The following is a 19,874-nucleotide window of genomic DNA, read 5'->3' on the forward strand; positions in this document are numbered from 1 at the left end:
TTAAATACCACATCCTTTCCTTCCAGCCTTCAGTCACTCTCCATTCATTTGATAGCTGGGTACTGGGCAAGGGTCCCAAAGATCGAAGGCACTGAAGTTGTCAGGAGGAGGCATGGTCAGACTTGCCCAAGAGTTCTCTAGTGCAAATCATCCCATTCCCTTAACTTTTGCTAATAGCTCCCAAGCCTCTATATTTTACTGGCCTCATCACAGGTACATTGCACAGTACCAGCCCAAGGCCTGAGGAGGCTATAGCATTGAGACCTTCACAGTTCAATAATGTACAGAAGACATCTCTACTTTCTGCTCTAGGGGGCTTGGAATGGTTCCTCAGCACTTCCCTGGCCACGTGGAGATGGGCGCTCACTCCTCTCAGCCACGGGCTGGCGAATTGTGCTCTGTCACCTGGGCGGGGCCATTAATCAGATGGGTGTGGTTTCTCTGCTTAATGATGGTGAATCCCAAGTGGGGCTGTCAGAGGGATGACACCCTCGTGTAGGGTCAAGGGGCAAAGTTTTCAATCCTCCTTAACGTTAGTCATGTGGTATCTGACTTTGGATAAACGCTCTGATTTCATTTCTTCATCCCCGAAATGGGGTTTGTTAGAGTAGCCCCACCTAAATACCGTGAGGGATTGTGTGTGAATCCAAGGAGATGATGCCTACAGATTGGTTTTATAAAACATGGAGGGCTTTGGAAATCGCATTTTGCAGTCAGGTTAATCATGGTGTGTGAGGGCTCCTGAACTGAAAACTTGGGTTTGAATACAGCTCTGCCACCTACTAGGCCTGGGCAAATTATTTAACCTGTCTGTGCTCCGTTTTCTCCCTGAGAATACTAATTGTACCTGGCTCATCAAATTCCTGTGAGATATAGGGCTTTCTCTAGTCTGTGTGGTACCTTTACGTGAGTCAGAAAAAGTCACTCCTTTCTTTGAGATACTTTACTTCCATGTGTTGAAAAATTCTCATAATATACTGATTATGTTTGAACAGTATGCTTTTCTACCATCTGTTAGGAAAAAACATTATAATAAATATGCAAATATTCCGTGGTATGAGTGATGCCCACTTTGATGAACTGTTGTTCAGTGTCTGACCTTCGTAACCATACATGGCAGCCCTGAGTGGATGGGTGTAAAGCACTTATTACCTAGGGTGTAGTTAGAGATCAAGCAACATTAGCTTTTTTGTTATTAATATTGGATAGTTTTACCATTTTCTTTCATTAGGTCCCCCAAAATAACAGTTAACAAGTTAGGGTTAGCCATCTGTACCCAGTAGCCAGAATTCCTGTTGATTCCGCTTGCCATTAGGTATGCATGGGAAGTAGATGCTGGTGGAAACCAAGACACCTTTGGGAGGTGAGCAATCCACGTGAGGGAGACTTACAAAAGCCTACAGAGTGTTGAGGAAGGATGCGGGCAGATTGACAGTGACCACTGGGATTTTCCCTCTGTAGACAGGCCAGTGTGGTACCACTCAGTGGAGCTTTTTAGGAAGCAGAAAGGCGAGGCCTCGGCTCAGTGACAGAAGACCTCACGCACATCTGCTCGGTGGCAGTCGGTTATGGCAGGAGTCCTGACATTTGGGTGAAATGACATCAATCCAGAGTCGCTACTGGCTGAGTGGGGCTCATGCTGCTCCAACTAGATGGTAGGTGGCACCTGGCCTCCCTCCTTTACCTCTTTTTCCCTCAAAAAAAGTAATCTTGGGGCTTCCCTGGTGGCGCAGTGGTTGAGTGTCCGCCTGCTGATGCAGGGGACACGGGTTTGTGCCCCGGTCTGGGAAGATCCCACATGCTGCAGAGCTGAGCCTGCACGTCCGGAGCCTGTGCTCTGCAACGGGAGAGGCCACAACAATGAGAGGCCCGCGTACCGCAAAAAAAAAAAAAAAAAAAAAGTAATTTTGGCCCTCAGCCTGAGGCCCTGGGAATGATTTGTTCTTCATTGGGAAAGGGGTTTTGGATCCTTTTAAATACCTAGTAAAATGATGCATCTTCTCTCTGTCCCTCCCCTACCTCCCCATAGGTGTATGCAGAAATATTTGCATACACATTCAAGAAGTTTACCTAGACCAGTGGCTTTCCACCTTAGTTGCACATTATAATCAACTGGGGAACTTTTAAACCCTGCCATGCCCAGGCCGCATCCCAGAGCAAATAAATCAGACTCTGGGCATAGGGTGCAGGCATCCGGGATTCCAGTGTGCAATCGAAGTTGAGAAGCACAGGCCTAGGCTCTTCTTTACCAAAGGTAACCATCTGTGAGCCTCATATCAGGGCTGTGGACTCACTAAGCTTAAATCCCCATAGACTGGCAGCCTCCTAAGGGTGATTTCTAGGAATTTTGGATGGTATATAATGGACATTATGAAAATGCTGTATATATGAGAAATGACCTTTGACTCAAGAACGTCTCCATGTTCCCCAGCCTTACACCGCCTCGATCCAGAAAGAGCAGAGGAAATAAACCAGGGGAGTGTGCATGGGAGAGATCAAGAGAGGTGGGGGCAGGTAGGTCTCAGAAGGCCTAATTGGCATAGGAAATGGAAAAATTTTGAAAATCAATCAAACCCTGGTTCTAATGACAAGGAAGGACAGTAAATAATGAGAATGTCAGGGTTGAAGTTTCACACTTAATCTATAAACCTACTTTTAATAGGTCCTCAGGTGATTATAAATTCACAGTGGCTTTCTTTTTACTGGGTTATATGAGGCCGTTCCACATTTCTAAAGGAAGCCCAGGTGCGTCTCTTACGTACTTATTTTTATTTATTTATATTTAGGATACTGAAGAATTTTTTTAAACCCTCCTTTTTATGAACAATAATTATATACCATGCAAGGAAGCAATGTCTCTGTGTTATGAAATATTAAATCAAAATGCTTACCATTCCCAAATGTCCCAGAGATAAATACCAGCAGTACTTTGAAGCCCCTCTTAGAGCTGTTTTGCCTGCAAATTTATCGTTTTGTCTGCATTTTCAGAAAGCCCTGTTTTCTGTGAAGTATAGCACTCTAGGTAGTTTTTAAGGCTCAGACTCCTCTGGAGTTGCCTGTGTCGGCAACAACTCTTATGTAGATGGCACACGAGGGATGGCGTGTTGATCGGCTCCTTTAAGATGATGAATGGGCAGAGAGTGTTATGGTCTTTGATTGCATGCCTCACATCATCTGTATGTAGGAATAAGAGGGCCATACTTTATCTTTAGCCATTTTATAAATATTTAAGTCCTTATAGTTGCCTAAAGATATTAAAGCATATTTTACGGTAGTCAGAATATAAATATTATATATAGCTCAAGATACCAAAGTAGTTTAATGAATTCATAATTTTATGTTCACGTTTATTGGAATGTGTTTTATGTTCCAAAAGTTCCATTTAAGGAATAAGATACCATTCTGCTTCCTGACAACACACCAAGTGTTGGCTGGCGTTTCGGGTGGGAGTCTCGGTTCCAATATCTGTAGAGGTTTTCATTAGGAAGCAAGGAGGCAGGAAGTCAGGGCCCTGGGATATGTTTCCTCCATCTCTACATTTAAAGCTATATATAAATAACTTTCTGAATAAACAATTCTGGCGCTTATTTAAATCATTAAAGCGTTCCAGAGAGAAAACTTTTTATAGCCCCTTTCCTCTATTTCAAGGAGATTAATTCAGAGAACTTAAGTAAGAACAATAAAGATGTGGCTTGCAATTTTCCCTTCCTCCCCACCCCCTTTCAGAAGCAGGGACACAGACCCTGCTGGCCAGTATACAGCCCAATTCAGGGTATTATTGGTTTGGTTAGTGCCTTCCCAATGCATTCTGAACATTTCTCTCTAAGTTAAAGAGTCCCAGCTTGCTCCTTCCTTTTCCTAAGTGCAAATAAGTGACAGGGAGACTATTACTGCCCCTCTTTTCAGTTTTCCAGGGAAATATAAAGACTTTCCTCTTTAATATTTCACAAAGTTTCTCCAGCTCCCAGCGGGAGTCCATGCTGGGTAACGTTTGCTAATTACCAACAACAAAACTAGACATACAACGCTGGTAAATTACCTGACCCTTTCCATTTTAATGAGACAACAAGGATTTCCCGAAATGATGTTGTTTCACTGGTTAATGGTGTCAGCAACGTTGTAATTGTGGGTTGAGACACATTAGCTGAACAACCACATGTGGAAAGGGCTTTCTCTCGACAGGCCCTTTGGAGACTAGAACCACATTATTGTTAAGCCTCTGTCACTTGCAGGCTGCTAATCACTTACTTTATTATCCCGCATATCCATTGTCTTTCTTTAATTGCTCTTTAAATTAAAATTAAAAATAGTTCTAAAGCCCACCATGGCTGGGATAGCATCTTGATTATGAAGATAACTTCAAGAAAATGGAACTGATAACATATTGCCAAGATTATAAGCGAGTCCCACTGTTATGTACCGTGCCTGCAGGCCCCAGGGGCCTAATTGTGGCAGTTTCTCTTCCTTCTGCCCATACTGTTTGTTTAATAAATTGTTATTTATGGCCTTTTTGGCCATTATAGCAACTTTGGAGAAAGTACATCCTTCTCATTGGTTTGGGCGCTGAAATTTCATTCTCCAGGCAAAGGTATAAACAGAATTGAAAGGCAGGAGCTGCACTACAGCTTGCGAGGGCCTCTGAAAAGAGGCCCTCTTGATTCTCCCTGCTAGCTTATTCTGTATGAGTTTATTATTAAAATTTAGGGTTGTGAAAGAGACATAAACTTTCGAGCTGAAAGGAACTTTAGAGTCATCCCCATTTTACAGATGAAGAAACTGAGGACAGGAGCAGTTGCCGTGATGGTGATCACATGGCAGGAGATGAAACTGGATTGTCTGTTAGCGAGTGGATTGGATGGAGGGCTCCTGGAGGGAGGATTGTAGCTTATGGGCTGCTCCTGAGACAGGGTATTGTCTCACGCTCAGAGCTGTAATGTGCACGCTTTGCATGGTTGTCATGGTGCGGTGCATTTAATGCGTGTCTCTTGTATGCCTACACTGGTGTGTTTTTTCATGTGAACTATGTGCTGTGATACTGGAAGGGAGGGCTCCTGCCTTTCACTTCTTAAAAAAATGACCCCGGGCATGACTGCGGGCATTCCTGAATATTGAGTGATCAAACCCAGAGTTACCATGATTCCAGTATTATATGCAGTGCCCCAGAATTAGGATGACACGTTTCTGAGAGCCAGAAGTCCTTGGGACATTGCCTTATGTGCCTCGCTTTTACAGATGGGCAAACCAAGTTTGGGTAAGACATTGAATCTAAATTGTCGCGGGGAGTTAGGGGATGACCTGGAGCTAAAACCCGTGTCTTTTGATTCTCTGTTTTTCTGTCAGCATTACCAGTCTATCATTGACATCATCAAAAATGAGTTAGTACTTAGAAAGGGCTTACTTTGTGCCAGGCACTGTTATAAGCAGTTTATCTGTATTATTTAACTCATTTAATCTTCGTGACATATTACTCTTCCATTTTATAGGTGAGGAGACTAAGACACAGAATTTAAGTACATCGCCCCAGATCATAAAACTGGGAACCGAAGGAGGCAGCACTCAGCTCAGGCAGTCTAGCTGCAGAATTCCTGTTCTTAATCACGATGTTATGGCTCATTTCAGGATGTGGTCAGAAGATATTGATCATGGTGTAAACAGAGATGTTCAAAATCAAACTAGCACCAATCGGCCTCTTCTTTAGTGAAGTTCTATGTGTGTGGGGGGAATGCCTGACTCTCGAAATCCAAGATTCCAGTTACATGTTCATCTGCCAGCATCATATATGCAGGAAAGCCTTTCAGACTTCAAAGAAAACATTTACAGTGCTTTCTTTTAAAAGACCATCAAATGTTTGGGACGTCAGCCACTATCTCTGTCCAGGCGTCCTGTCTCTAGAACCTGTCAGAGACAGCTGGCTGAGAGCTGTCAGTGACGGGATTCTGCTCTTCCTGAATTGCAGGGCAATGCCTTGGACCACTTGGCAAATCCATCTTTTACAGCTACTTAATTTTCTGTGCACTTAAGATATGGGTGTTTTAGTTTGCTTGTGATTTCCTAGCTCTGGTTTTTGCTACGCTGGCCATCGGTTTGTACTAAACCAAACAACTGGGGCCCATTTGGCATTTGGTGTTTTAAATGTAAAAGGACATTTGAAGTACATGACAAATGCTGAAAAACAAAGCCCATAACACTGAGAACGTAAAGAAACTGTTTATAATGTAAAGGTGGTTACATTTTCAGTCTATCTATTACTTTAATGAGCTCTTTGCATTTCTTTGATTAATGCTCACAAAAGGGGGAGAAGAAATTGATGTAATGGAAACAAAATGGTATATAGTCTTGGCAGCATTAGGGTTTCTGTGTGTTTTATTAGTATCCACTTCGTATTGCTGTCTTGCCATGTGTACTTCTACCTTTTCCCTGGCATAGTATGCCTCTAGTTTACTGGAAATGTGATCCAGCATGAAGAAGTTTCTATATTAGTGGCAAAACAGCCTTTGTTTGCCTCTGGTGGCAGCAAAGAGGGAGGGTCCAGGACAGGAATTAAGAAGTGGTAATAGTAGTAAAAAGAAAGGCTGATGTAGTTCATGCCATATTGAAATGAAGAATCCAACAGGTATGAAGAAAAGAAAAGAGAACATTAAAGATGCTTTAGAAACATTTAAACATTAGGTAGTAATTGGTACATAATCAGTAGTAATTCTTACAGTTTAAAATAGTGAATAAAGGGGAAGGGAAAAGTGCAGCAAAGATATCTTTGTGAAGTAACTACATGGGGGGGGAGAAAAGTTAGTCAAGGCAGGCTTCCTGGAGGTGGTGAAGGAGGGGCAGGAACTGAGTTGGGGGAGAAGGGAGGGGACAGCATATCTGAAGTGGGTAAGACTTGGTGAGAGTAGGGATGGGAATCAGCAAATGCCACCCTTCTGTGCTGGAAACCAGCTCTGACTGCTCCTCCCCTCAGCTGTATACACAGAGCATTGTAGGTTTCCATGGGCTCTTTGGACCCATGTAAGCTCTCAGCATCCTTCGCTCTGAGATTGAGTGGCTCTTACAACATTGTAGGAAGTTGAAATGGTAGAGAACTGGGAACCCTGAAAACTCTGTTTTGCTCTGTTCTTCTAAAGCCCCTTAATCTGTAACTTTTGGTCACTTCTATCCCAGAGCATCAGTTTCCCCAAATTCACGTAGGTCAAAATGACCTTTAGGGTTGTTACAGCTCATCAGCGCGAGTCCCTCCACCGTGTCAATCAGCTGTTCTCAACCCATGAAGATGACGTGAAGTTGTGAGGTTTCAGGCTCTTTTCTCTTATTCATTTGTAATTTGGGTAAATTTTCTTCTCCTTGCACAAAGGAAATATATTTCTTTTAGAAAATTTGGCAACTAGGTATAAACAAAAAGAAGACACATATGAATTCCTTATAATCTTAGCATTCGGACATAAGAAAGTTAACGTTAGTCTTGTTTCTACAGATATAAATATTTTACCCCTCAAAAATGGATCATACATAATAGTGTGTACCTGTTTTTTCCACAAAATTGTATCATGACCGTTTTTTCTATATCATGAAATGTTTTTCTGCATTATTTTTAGTGGATGCATACTTAACATAATCAGTTTCCTAAAACTGGACATTCAGGTTGTTTTCATTTTAATACTGTTACTTAATAACTACAAATGAAGACCATTGTAACCAAATCTTTTCATATAAAGAAATGTTGGCTGTGCATGTATTTTTAGAAGTGAAATTGCTTAGGTGAAAGGGTATGTCAAAATTTAAATCATTTAATCTGTCGCCAAATTACATCTTATTTTTAAGTTGTAAGATGAATTCAGAGGGGGTAAAAGGCAATTGAGAAGTTGTGGAAAATTCATCGTGACACCATGAGCTTTTGCACAAATGAAGAGGTTAGACCAGGTGAATATTAGGTTTCTTTCCAAATCTGTGGCCTTAACTGTGTTTGAGTTGTAACTAGTCTCCTCCCCTTCCCCCCTCCCTTCCTTATTCCCTCCCTCTTTCCCTCCCTCTCTCCCTCCCTCTCTCCCTCCCTCCCCCCCTTCCTTCCTTACACCAACCCCTCTGAGAGACAGGTTTTTACTTAGGGACCATAAGCTCTTTAAGTTTACTTTAAGGAAAGAGACTGTCTGCTTGGAGAGACAACTCTTGCAAACATATTTGTTTCATGTGTGTGAGACTTGTATTTGTTTCATGTGTGTGTGACTTGTCTAAGTGCTGACTATATCTTATGAAACTTAATGGACAAATAGCTATAGAGAACTTAGGTTGATTGATTGGTTGTTAGTTGGTTGGTTTAGTTTGCTTTGGTTTAATTTAGACCCAGAACAGAAACTCTAAAAAAGATGAAGTACCTTGTGCAGCTTCCCAATGCTTTCATTAAATACAGTCTCTAGAAAAGAGTACTGTTAAAAATATCAGTGTTACTTATTGTAAATAAAGAAATTGACCCAGGTCTTGTCCCTGGTCACTGGAAGTGAACAAGAAACCTTGAATGAAGATATAGTCACTTGTTTCAATAGAAACTCAGACATGCATAAGCCATTTTACCAAGAAAAGAACAGAGATTTTTCTCAGTTACTATACTATTTGGGCATTTTGGTTGCAAGTGATAGAAATCCAACCCCAAAGCCTTAAATAAAGGGGAAGTCATACAACTGGGGTGTCTCTGGCGTTAGGCACATTTGAGCCCAGGAGCCTGAGTGATGTCAGAGCTCTGTCTCATTCTCTACTTCTTGATTCATTTGCCCTGTTTTCATTTGTCCCCTGGTGAGCTAAATGCTCACCAGCAGCCCCGTACTTACATCCTTGTGGTTTTGAAAGCATCTTTAGCATCAATTTCATCAGGTCTCGGGGAGAACACAGATTGGCCCCAGCTTGGAGGACAAGTGGATCTCTAAACCAGCCATGTGTCCAGGATGATGGGGGTCCATATTGTTGGCCCTGTGGAGTCAGGGTTGCCCCCCTCCCCTACCCCCCACCAAACACTGGGAATGGGCTCCTCATGTAGAGAAGAGGTTGAAGGGGAGCACGTAACAACAGAATCAACTAGCCTGGCTCTGCCACCAGCTGATCCGCAACCTTAGACACAGTAACTTCGCTGCTCTGAGCCTCAGTTTCTTCATCTGTAAAAGGGAGGTAATTACTAGAAGATTTCCAAAGGTCTTGCATCCCTAACAGAGTGATTGGTAAAGAGGCAAAAAGAGACCCAAATGGTATAGTTTAGGTTTCTCAGAACCGTCTATTAATGTAATTTCTAAGCTCTGTCTTTAGGCTCTGGGTAGAGAACAGTGATCAGTTCCAAGCTCGTGAGTTACCTGGAGTAAAGCAGGTAACACAGTTGAAATTGGCAAGGGTGTTCCCTGCCCCGCCTTTCCCAGCATTGACCTTGACCTCCAGCAACCTGTCGGGGGCTGGCACCACTTCCAGCTCCTAAGTGGAAAGTGCTCAGTTAGAGTAGCTTCTGGGGAGTGTCAGGAGAAGTTTCTGCCTTGATAAAGAATAATTTTTTATTGAGTCAACACTGGTCGGCGCCTGGCTCTCGTGACTCAGGACTCCAGCTTCGTGGAAAGCCACTGAAAACTACTATGAATAACTATTACAAGGTTCAACTGAGGTTTTCCCTTGGCCGGATTTCTCTTGCAGACTTTTCTAAAAAATCTATTTCCCAAATCAAGCCTGGGCACGTGGACTTTTCCCCCTACAAGTTAGAAAGCAATCATGCTTCTGTACCTGGAATTTTCTCTACTTCAGCTGCTGAAGAATTTGTTGGAATACATACTGCAAAAAACGACTGCTGTGGCTATTACTGTACTTGCTCAGGGGAGCTATTCAGATGCCTCATTTATTGGAGCTTAATAGATTAAAAGTCCAAATTGAGTCTCATGATATAAGCCTAATCAAGTTCTAATCTGCATAATTTTCCCATAAGCAGCAATGGGAAATTTGGATAATTTATGTTTCAGCAGTTGCCAATCATGTGTTAAGTAGCATTGTTGCATTTACTTATCAAAATATTTTTATTGATCTTCACTTCATCTGACATTTGGCTTTGGGTTTTTTTTTTTTCCTGGCGTTAACAGGAAATTTAATTCATCTCCCAGATGATGTAATATGAGATGTGTCTCTTGATTTTAACATGCCTTTATAGATCATTTTTAACGGTGATCTTTCCCTTTTACAACTTCATATTGAATACCTGTCTCAGCAAACCTAGATGACTCTGCCTAATTTATTTCTCTCGTTTAACGTAGCATATGGATTTCTAACCATCATTTATATGCACACAATAAAAGACAATTTGCCCCACCATTTGAACCAATTCCTTTATGTTACATCTATGGGTGTGGAGAGGCACTTACCTTCATTTCTCCATCTATTTTAGGGGAGGTGATTTATAAGAATTTCCATCTCCCTCTCTCCCTGGAAAAGCCTGGGGATTTAACTAGGGGAGATTTAGAAAGTACTTTGTGTTTTCCCCCACGGAAAAATACTGTAATAAAGCATTTGTCATATGTACTGAGTTGTGCATGCTACCATACCAAGGCAAGTTAAGCATAACTACAGTGGGTCCCAGCTGTTATCTGCTATTGTTTAAAAGCGAAAACAATAAAAGAGTGAGACTGGCTCAGGCCTCAGACTCGCCTGCCAAGCTCAGCACATGAGAAAGAGAGACCATCACACACAGAGGCAAGGCAGCATGGAGCACGGTAATCCTCGGGTTCTGAAGTCAGACTGTCTGGCTGGAGCCCCCAGATCTGCCACTTACCAACTGGGGCGTTGGAGGAAGTTATTTGACGACTCTGAATCTTATTTCCTTCATCTGCAAAATGGTAATATTAGCAGTTCCTGTACTTACAGGGTTGTTATGAGGAATAAATGAGGTGGCCCGTGAAAAAACCCTTAGCGCAGCTTTGGCACGTAATAAGAAGGAATATGCCATGGTGACCTAGAGGAGGCTCTGGAGCCAGTTTACCTGGACTGAGATCTAGATCTGCTCATTCCTAAATGTATGCGCTGGGTCAAGTTGCTTAGCTCTGCTGTGCTTCAATTTCCTCATCTGTAACATAGCAGTATCTACCTAGGATGGCTGTATGAACTAGAGTTAAAACATGCGCAGATTTTAGTACATGCTGAGCGCTCAGTAAATGTTGGATTTTGCTACTTTTTGCTTAAGGTTCTACTTAAGCCTGACTTCTTCATTCTCAAAATTACCATAGTCAATCTAGATCCAGAACATTCTTGCCTTTGCTTTTTTTTTTTTTTTTTTTTTTTTTGGCGGTACACGGGCCTCTCACTGTTGTGGCCTCTCCTGTTGCAGAGCACAGGCTCCGGACGCGCAGGCTCAGCGGCCATGGCTCACGGGCCCAGCCGCTCCACGGCATGTGGGATCTTCCCGGACCGGGACACGAACCTGTGTCCCCTGCATCGGCAGGCGGACTCTCAACCACTGCGCCACTGCGCAACCACTGCCTTTGCTTTGAGTTCCACAAAGACCATGACATTGAGTCTTTCTCATCTTCAAATGCACTCACAACTACATTACCCTGGAACCCTTTTCTAGCCATGCCCTCTGGTAGATCTTATCTGAGTCACAGCCTCTCTTTGCTTGTAACCACAGGTGCTCCTTGGATGCTACGTCTGTATGCATGCACGCAGCAGGGGCCCAAAAGAATTACTTTAAAAAATGAAACCTTAGTGATCTTGTTATTCCCGAGCCTCTTCTCCTTGAACTTCTTAGGAATAAGTCAAGTGTTTGTGTTAAATTCTTTCATGTGAAGCCATCCAAACTGAAATGCCCTTGTCAAATTTAACTATAGGTCACTTAACCTTCCAGTAACTTCCCTGACACAGGCCAAGTGCTGCCTGCCATTGCATAACCAATCATAAAAAAGAAAATCAGGGACTACAGATTTTGTTCAGCTGAACCCAACAGTGGTGATGGTTGAGAACACAAATTCTGGAAAAGAATATAGAGAGCGGTGAAAACCGTTTCAAAAGCCCGAGAAACAACAGAAGAAAGATTATGTCCTTAAATAATTAAAGGAAGTGGGAAATTAGGTCTAGAAAACAGAAGACTCCAGAGAGTCTGCAGTTGCTATAAGGCATTAAGAACCTTTCTTTCGTGAAGACTGGACACCAGTTTTTCAACATACCTAAAGAAAATCCTAGCCATCCAATATCCAAAATACTCCATCCTTAAATATTTTAGGCTGTATTTTTATCACTGGATTGACCTGATTATTTCTACCAAAATATATCCACACTGCTATTGCCTTCCCATTAATTTTCCAGGATTTTTCTCTATGTGAAAATTCTTTTAAAAAACTCTACCAAAAGCTACCTCAGGTCTTTATCCATAGGGAAGGGGGAGGCAGTGGATGCTGTTCCTAGCCAGAATATTTATTGTGTACTGAGTAAAATATTAACGTCGGTAGTCAACATTTTAAAGTATTTTTCTTCATACCAGGCATTGTACTAAATGTTGTAAATATACCATTTCATTTTATTCTCACAGCTGCCCTGTATAGTGGGTAATTCCAGCTTACAGACAAAGAAACAGAGGTTTGGAGAGCCTGTGCTATGCTCATGGTTATGTGGCTTATAAGTAGATGAGCCAGAATTTAAACCTAAGACATCTGACTGCAAAGCACATGCTCTTAGCTATTCCACCCCGTTTCTTCTCTGTGGGCCAGGCATTTTGTAGACAACCTGGGATGTTTAAAGAAATAGAAAACCCAGTCTTTGACCTAAAGTTCTCCTGCAGCATATGGAGTGAGCATGCTTGACAGGGGGCAGTGTTGGGCCCATTTCTGCCTGATGCCAAAGGAATAGAACAAGGAAAGTAAGCCCATCCTGTCTGCCCCTGAAGATTGAAATGGGGAGGGGTTTTCGGTGTAAGGAGTTCAGGTAGTCTTTAAAGTTATCTTTAGCCCAAAACTTGCCTCCCATGTCCATGCTCAACAGAGAGGAAAGGGAATACATCTAAAGAACAAGGAGGCCATCTTGGTAAGAGCTTGGGTTGTAGTTAATTAAACTTAAATCTTTTCCTGATTGAGAACTTCTGATTCCATCTCTCCCATGCCAACATTCTTCATCATCTCTTCTGGCAAAATAAGTGGTTGTTTCTAAAATTAACTTCCCGAGTGTTAGTTCAACTAACGGAAGGAGCGTTTCCCAGTTTCACTATCCTCTAGCTGTAGATCAGGGTCCCTGGAGGATATTCCATGTGCCAGCGCTTTCACATGCAGAACTGAAGCACTGCTTTATGTAGAGGGACTTAAAATTCAACCAAAGATGTACCCACTGCAGCTAACAAAGGGATGGGAAGCAAGACCATTAGGGACCTGGTTGCCATTTAGACCTGCCCCCTTATTAACAGCCGCTATGGTGAATGGGGTAGATGCCATCCAATGGCACCAAAGGCCGGATTGCCTCTTCTATTTGGAAGGAAGGTGCCTGATTTTCTGTTCTTTCCAAGGCCACGTCGGGAATCTGGGTCTGCTCTGCCATTTCAAGCCACAAGTTTCCCATTATAGGATCTCTAAGAATGAAACAATGCTAATAAATTCTGTTCCTCTTTAACACAACTCTTCAGGAAGGGCAAAAAATAAGATAAAATCTATTTCTGTTCTCTTTGCCTTTGCTTATAAAAATGTGTGGCTATAAAAGTAGCAAAATAAAAAGTGACATTATCATGGCTGAGGTTTTCTTTACAACAAAATCACCCCGTTCTTGGGGTCCTGTGTAGGAGAGAGAAAGACGTTTAATGGAGAGATGTCTTTGGACATCCACCACAGTTTGTCAGTTTCAGATGCTAATGGAACCGGGCTTGGCGACTGAAGGGGAAAATGGAATATGAAAGCAAAATGAAAGAGGCCTATGAGGCAAGCATGCCATTTCTAAATGAAGGTTTCATGCAAAGGAATTGAGTCTTTTCACGGCTGAAAATGGAATCTTTAAATAAGATAAAATAAAAGGAAGCTTTGGTTTGTTGCCGGTTCTGTAATGAAATACTGTTTTCCTAATACCGTGTGACCTGCATTTTTACCTGTTTTATGGGTGCTAGTCCTTGACGTACAAACCCGTATTTTCTCAAGTCAGCATTTGATGATGGATGTCAAAATACAAGCCATGTATTATGCATATAGCATTACCGATTTAAGGTGTTTACTTGTCAAGTTGAAGAAATTCAAAAACGTCACATCCACTGAATCTACACAGCTGTCACTTGCAGTTTTTCATGCTTTTGAATGAAACTTCTGATGAAAACAGTTTAGTTTTCCCCCTTCACTATTCTAGGGGAAGAAAACAGCAAGCATTTCAATTGCGTGTTCTTGGTTACATGGTTGGCTGAAAAACACACATTCCAGAGTTTAGAAAGATGGACACTATACTGTCCTTCAAGGTTACTTAGCCTGTGCACAGGGTATCAGTATAAAGAATAAAATTAAGTGCAATCAGGGAGTGAACGGTAAATAAAACTTTTTTTTTCTTTCTGAAAATATGACACTCCGATGAAATTTATACACAGGAGAGCAGAAAACAGGAAAACTCGTTGATATCTTTCTGGCATTTCATGCATGATGTACTTCCAAAGCAACAGGCAATTATGAACACCTGTCATTTCATTCCTGGTAGATGAAGATTCCCACATACCTTCATGCCAGAAACAACCCAGTCTTGCCGCATTACCAGAGAGAGGCGCTAATCTCTCTGGTCACACAGTCTTCGGAAATTTGTTCTTGGAAACTTCGCAAGTGACTGTATCTGTAATTCCCTAATCCATTGATAAGCCCAGGTCGCCATCCACTACGGGCAAAGAAGAGAAAACAAAGAGAACGTGAACTTCTGTCTGCCTGTTCTATAAGGGGAAGGCAATTGGGCATGGCGGCCAGTGTGGAGCTGGCGGTGCCACTTGCCACATGGCAAAATTAATTTTCACCAAAAGAATGTATGAAGAAAATAAATGTATCATGTTTATACGGCTATGTACCTCCTTAAAGAGGCAGCCATTTGACCTAGCTGGGATGCTTTCTCACCCTCCCTAAACTTGAAAATATGGTTGGGCCGAGCTCATTCTAATATATATTGAGATTTGGGTCTGAGACCCAAAGAAGCCCAAACTGCAAAAGTCAGAACAAGTAGGCTACTCTCCAGTTTACTGTGCCCACATCTACCTTATGGGGTCTGTGTCAAGCACACTGGGAAGTTCAAGGGTCCACTATAAGCAGGTGGCATATGCAGCAGTCAGGATGATTTCAGCTGCAAGTAAGAAAAACTCCTCAGTTTGGCTTAAACAAAAGGGAGGAAAATAAATACACGCATATATAAAAAAATATATAGTTGTGCATATATTGTGTATATATATACATAAATATTTAATACATAATACAAAATACATAAATATACATAAACAGACATTATATATAATCACATTATTATGTGTATAATATATATAAAAGCTCATTACTACCTTTTATATTATAATCTCACTTATAAATGTATAAAATCTCATGTAGTAAGAAACCCTGAGATCAACTGGTTTTGATTCTAGGGCTGGTTAATTCAGGCACTAAGGACAGTTCTTCCTATCATTCAGTCTTTTTACCATTCACTTCAGCCAATTCATTAAGTTGGCTTTGTCCTCAGTGGGCACCCATCCTGGTTACAAGACAGCTGCTACAGTTCCAGGCACTAGAGGCACAAAAGCAATGTCCAGTGGATCAAAAGAGAATCTCTTCCCATGTGATATTTTTTAAGAGCAAGGAGACATCTCCTCAAGCACCCAGGCCAATTTCCTCCCACTTCCCCTTGGCCAGAACCCTGTCAAAGGCCCAGGTTTAAGTCCCTCACTGGCAAGAGAATAAGTAATCAATTGGTTTAAGGTAACAGTCAGGATAGGTTAGGTTATGCTGTGGTAACAACACCACCACAAACGACAACAAAACAAGTCTCAGTGGCTTAAAGCAACAGAGATTGATTTTTCACTCAGAATGCTTTGTGTGTCTGGGCTACTGTCCAGGGCTGCTGCCCAGCCTTCATCTCCATAGTAACCTGTGTTCCCACTGTTGCCACAGCCTGGGAAGAGAGATAGCAAGTCAGATACTTGCACCAGGGCTTCCCTGGTGGCACAGTGGTTGAGCGTCTGCCTGCTAATGCAGGGGACACGGGTTCGAGCCCTGGTCTGGGAGGATCCCACATGCCGCGGAGCGACTAGGCCCGTGAGCCACAACTACTGAGCCTGCGCCTCTGGAGCCTGTGCTCCGCAACAAGAGAGGCCGCGATAGTGAGAGGCCCGCGCACCGCGATAAAGAGGGGCCCCCGCTCGCCACAACTAGAGAAAGCCCTCACACAGAAACGAAGACCCAACACAGCAAAAATAAATAAATTAATTAATAAACCCCTACCCCCAACATCTAAAAAAAAAAAAATTACTTGTACCAAAAGTGATGATATGCGTTGTTCTGTTTGCTTTTCATGGGCCAGGACATTTCCTATGTCACGTGGTCATATCTAACTTCAGGGAGGCACAGAGGTACAATCCTCATGTGTGCCTGAAGGAAGAAGGGAACAGAAATCTGTGAGTAAGATCGATAATTGGTGTAAAGACTGTTTTTCAGGGAACTGTCAAAGTGGGTTAGAATCTTTTATAATGGTCTCCTACTTTGCTCTTCTGAAAACAGCTCATCAGAGTTTATCCTGGGAGTGCTAATTTTTGACTTGTAAATAATGCGTATGTTACTTTTTTATTGTGTATACACACTATACTTTCATCATTTCCAAATTTTCCACATTTCTGATTTTTCTTCTTCCTCTCTTTCCTTCCCACTAGGGTTCACACCTCCAGGAATGGACAGATCCTCTCCGGATAACAGCCCGGTACATGGGATGTTACGTCAGCCCTCCATCACAACTGGGGTCAACATCCCCATCATCACTGAACTAGGTAGGAGTGAATGTCAGCTTTGGGTGGATTTTTTTGGTCCTCTTTTCCAACCATGCAGGATATAAGGAGGTTGGCCTGAGTCTTAGCTCTTTCGGTGTGGTAGGCTCTCATGGGGTTTGTCTCGGGGGGAGATTGGAGAAGGGTATGGCTAGAAATATGACAGATGACCCAAGGGAAAACTGATCTATCTTTCCTCTGAGGTGAATAGATAGTTTCCTTATGCTGGTCACTGTTTTCAAAGGAGCATGAGATGAAGGGTTTGAGATTGGGGCATACATTAGGGAAGCGGGAGGAAGGGAGGAAAGGTATGGTCCAAGGATTTTTTCCAGTGATTCACATTGGAAGCATCTGTGGAAGGTCCCTCCCTGGAGGTACAAAGCCTCAGGTCTAAGCCAACCCCATTGTGAGAACTGCATAGAAACATTGGGCTAATATGTGATAGTTTTACATTTCATCTATTCTAGTTGAGCTTTTCAGCTAAAGGCCATTTTCACTGACTGCCGCTCTGGTCCAAAAAATGATGGGGCTTTGAGGGCCATGAACATTGGCCAGTGGGATCCAGCTTTTAACCTGGCCATGGCACTCCCTGCTACTCTTTGTGAATTTGCAAAACTGCTACGTGGTCTCTTCCCCCGAAGATAAACACTAACTACCTGTGGTCCTGGGTCCCTTTACTTTAGAATGTCTCCTCTGTTATTCCCTCACTCTTTTCTTTTTCTGTACTTTCCTCCACTCCCTTTCCCCAACCCTTAACTGCTGTATCCCATTAGCTAAACCTGGCAAGTTGCCTTTGGTATCAGTCAATCAGGAAAAAAACAGTGGGACGCACATTCTAATGATAACTGAACTGGGTAAGAAGCACTGTTTTCTTTCACATCAGTATCTCCTTTTGTTTTGTGGTTCGTGTTTCCAACTATCATCAGCTTGTTTTCTATTTCACCGGCTGTAACGGAAAGGCTACCCCATGGCACTGCTTTGAATGTGTTTTATTTGTGGCTCTGGTTGGAATCGGCTGTCTTGTTCTAACCTTCCTTAATGATTTTTTCCCCACACAGCATCAGTAAACCTTTGATCACACCCATCTGACCTGGCAGTTGTTTCCAAAGCATCTTTGCTCTAATTCATTTTCTTTGGCTTGGGCCTTTTTTTTTTTTCCATGTGTCCCCCTGCTCCCCTCCCACCTTCTCCCTTCTATTCCTCTTTCGAGCACACTGTCAGTTTGACTGACATGTCTTCACAGCTCTCGGAGGAAGTCAAGGGAGAAATATAAAAATTTTAAGATAAGAAACCTAAGACGGTGCCTTCCCTCCAGCTGTTTATTTTCCTTTATTCTGACTTTATTTGCCTTTTTTTTCCTACTCAGCCCTTTCTCAGAAGCTCTGGTTCTGAAGCCATAAACGCAGGCAGCTCATAGGGGACCCTTGCTTATTAAAGCCAGGTCTTAAGAAAGGATGCAAAGGATGAGCTTAGCAGCCACCAAGGCCCAGCCCTGCACTCTCACCCCGACTCCGCTGGCCCAGAGCCCTCTCTGGGAGGAGATTCGGAGCAGACTCATCTAGAAGATGAAGGCCTGTGGTCGTGACGGCATTTGTCAGGCTCTTCCCCGATTCCCCATGACTTGGTTAATAACTCTATGAAAAGCACCCATCGGCAGCAGGTCTCAGGACTGGGGGCTGATCTTCTAGATAGAGAAAGCAGGTGCTGCTTGGTGGAGGGTAGATCGAGAGATAGGGATCATCTGCCTTCAAATAGCTCACAACTGAAACGGACATGCCATTTTCTTGGCTCCAAAATATATTTCAAAATAATAGAGCAGGCTTTTAACACAGTAATCTTGCTTGCCAGGTGTCTGGAAACAAAGGAATAAATTGTCCACCATTCAGCACAGCATTATTGTCGATGTAGCTATTTATCAGGACAAATTCACTCAGGTCAAGGAGTGCCACACTATTTTCTGTTTCCAACAGTAGGACAGGTGTCTTTTTCATGTTTAGAGAAGTTGGCTAAAAGCGTAGGCTTCTGGATTGCTCTTCTCAGAGCCTTAGGCTGGTAAGGGACCCAGGGAGCTTGTGTGGCCCAGACTTCTGGTGGGAAAATTCATCCAAACATCTCTGTCTCAGAAAACCTCAGCAGCATTTCGGTATCACCACTGCCAGGAATTTCTTTGTCTATTTGGAATTCATGCGCTGCCAGCTAACTGGGACATCTTTATTTGTGACTAGTAGAAAAGAAAGAGCGCGGTGCCCCCAATCTGAGGCAACAATTCAAGTATTCAGCTACCACCAGATTTCTTTTATGAGCTCAGAGAACCTTCCGTGTGTTCACATCACCCTCACCTTCTGCCTTAAGCCCAATTTTCCTACTCGTCATACTGCCTTTAGCACTCAGACCATCATCATCCTCTGACCACCTCCCCTCCCCCTATCCCCACAGATATTTACTGTTTACCTACAAGTTCTGAGATGTCTTCTGCATTACACTAGGCCAGTAAAGTGCCTTTTAAAAAACACAGATGGTGCAAGGTCAAACAAGTTTTTTAAACTGTATAGTATTCCAGTCTTCACACACTTGGGGAGTCCCAGTTGACGTTAGTGGGTCCAGGCTTCCTAGAAGTTCCACAAGAAGGAAATCTGTTTGAAGCTATTTAACCTGTTTCCCAGTTGTTTTTGATCACAAACATTTTGGGGTGACTGTTTTCATCACCTCTTAGCACCCACATAATTACTGTCCCGTGAAATAGGTTTCGGGTAACACCGGCTGCTCGCCCTTTGAGACTAGGTAACCCAGAACCCTGGCTCCTGCCTTGGAGTTCTTCCCCAAAGACTCGAATCCCTAGCTGGCTGACCTTCTCCACTCACCTGTCAAGTCTACCAAACCCTCCCCATCGTCGTGAGAAGAGGTAACCGACACTTCC

General features: G+C 42.7%; 1 protein-coding gene across 10 annotated transcripts in view; it reads left to right on the forward strand.

The window, feature by feature from the left end:
- The window catches only part of KCNMA1 (potassium calcium-activated channel subfamily M alpha 1), a gene marked incomplete at both ends in the record, with an annotated part of 740,839 nt that overhangs the window by 687,486 nt on the left and 33,479 nt on the right, over window positions 1-19,874 (forward strand). For all 10 annotated transcript variants that reach the window (XM_079900389.1, XM_079900388.1, XM_079900387.1 and 7 more), the window contains one exon: window positions 16,847-16,960. In XM_079900389.1, the coding sequence (XP_079756515.1) occupies window positions 16,847-16,960 (114 nt within the window). The remainder of the gene's footprint in view (window positions 1-16,846; window positions 16,961-19,874) is intronic.

This window comes from Stenella coeruleoalba (genome assembly GCF_951394435.1).
Source record: "Stenella coeruleoalba genome assembly, chromosome: 16".
In the NCBI taxonomy this organism is placed as follows: domain Eukaryota; kingdom Metazoa; phylum Chordata; class Mammalia; order Artiodactyla; family Delphinidae; genus Stenella; species Stenella coeruleoalba.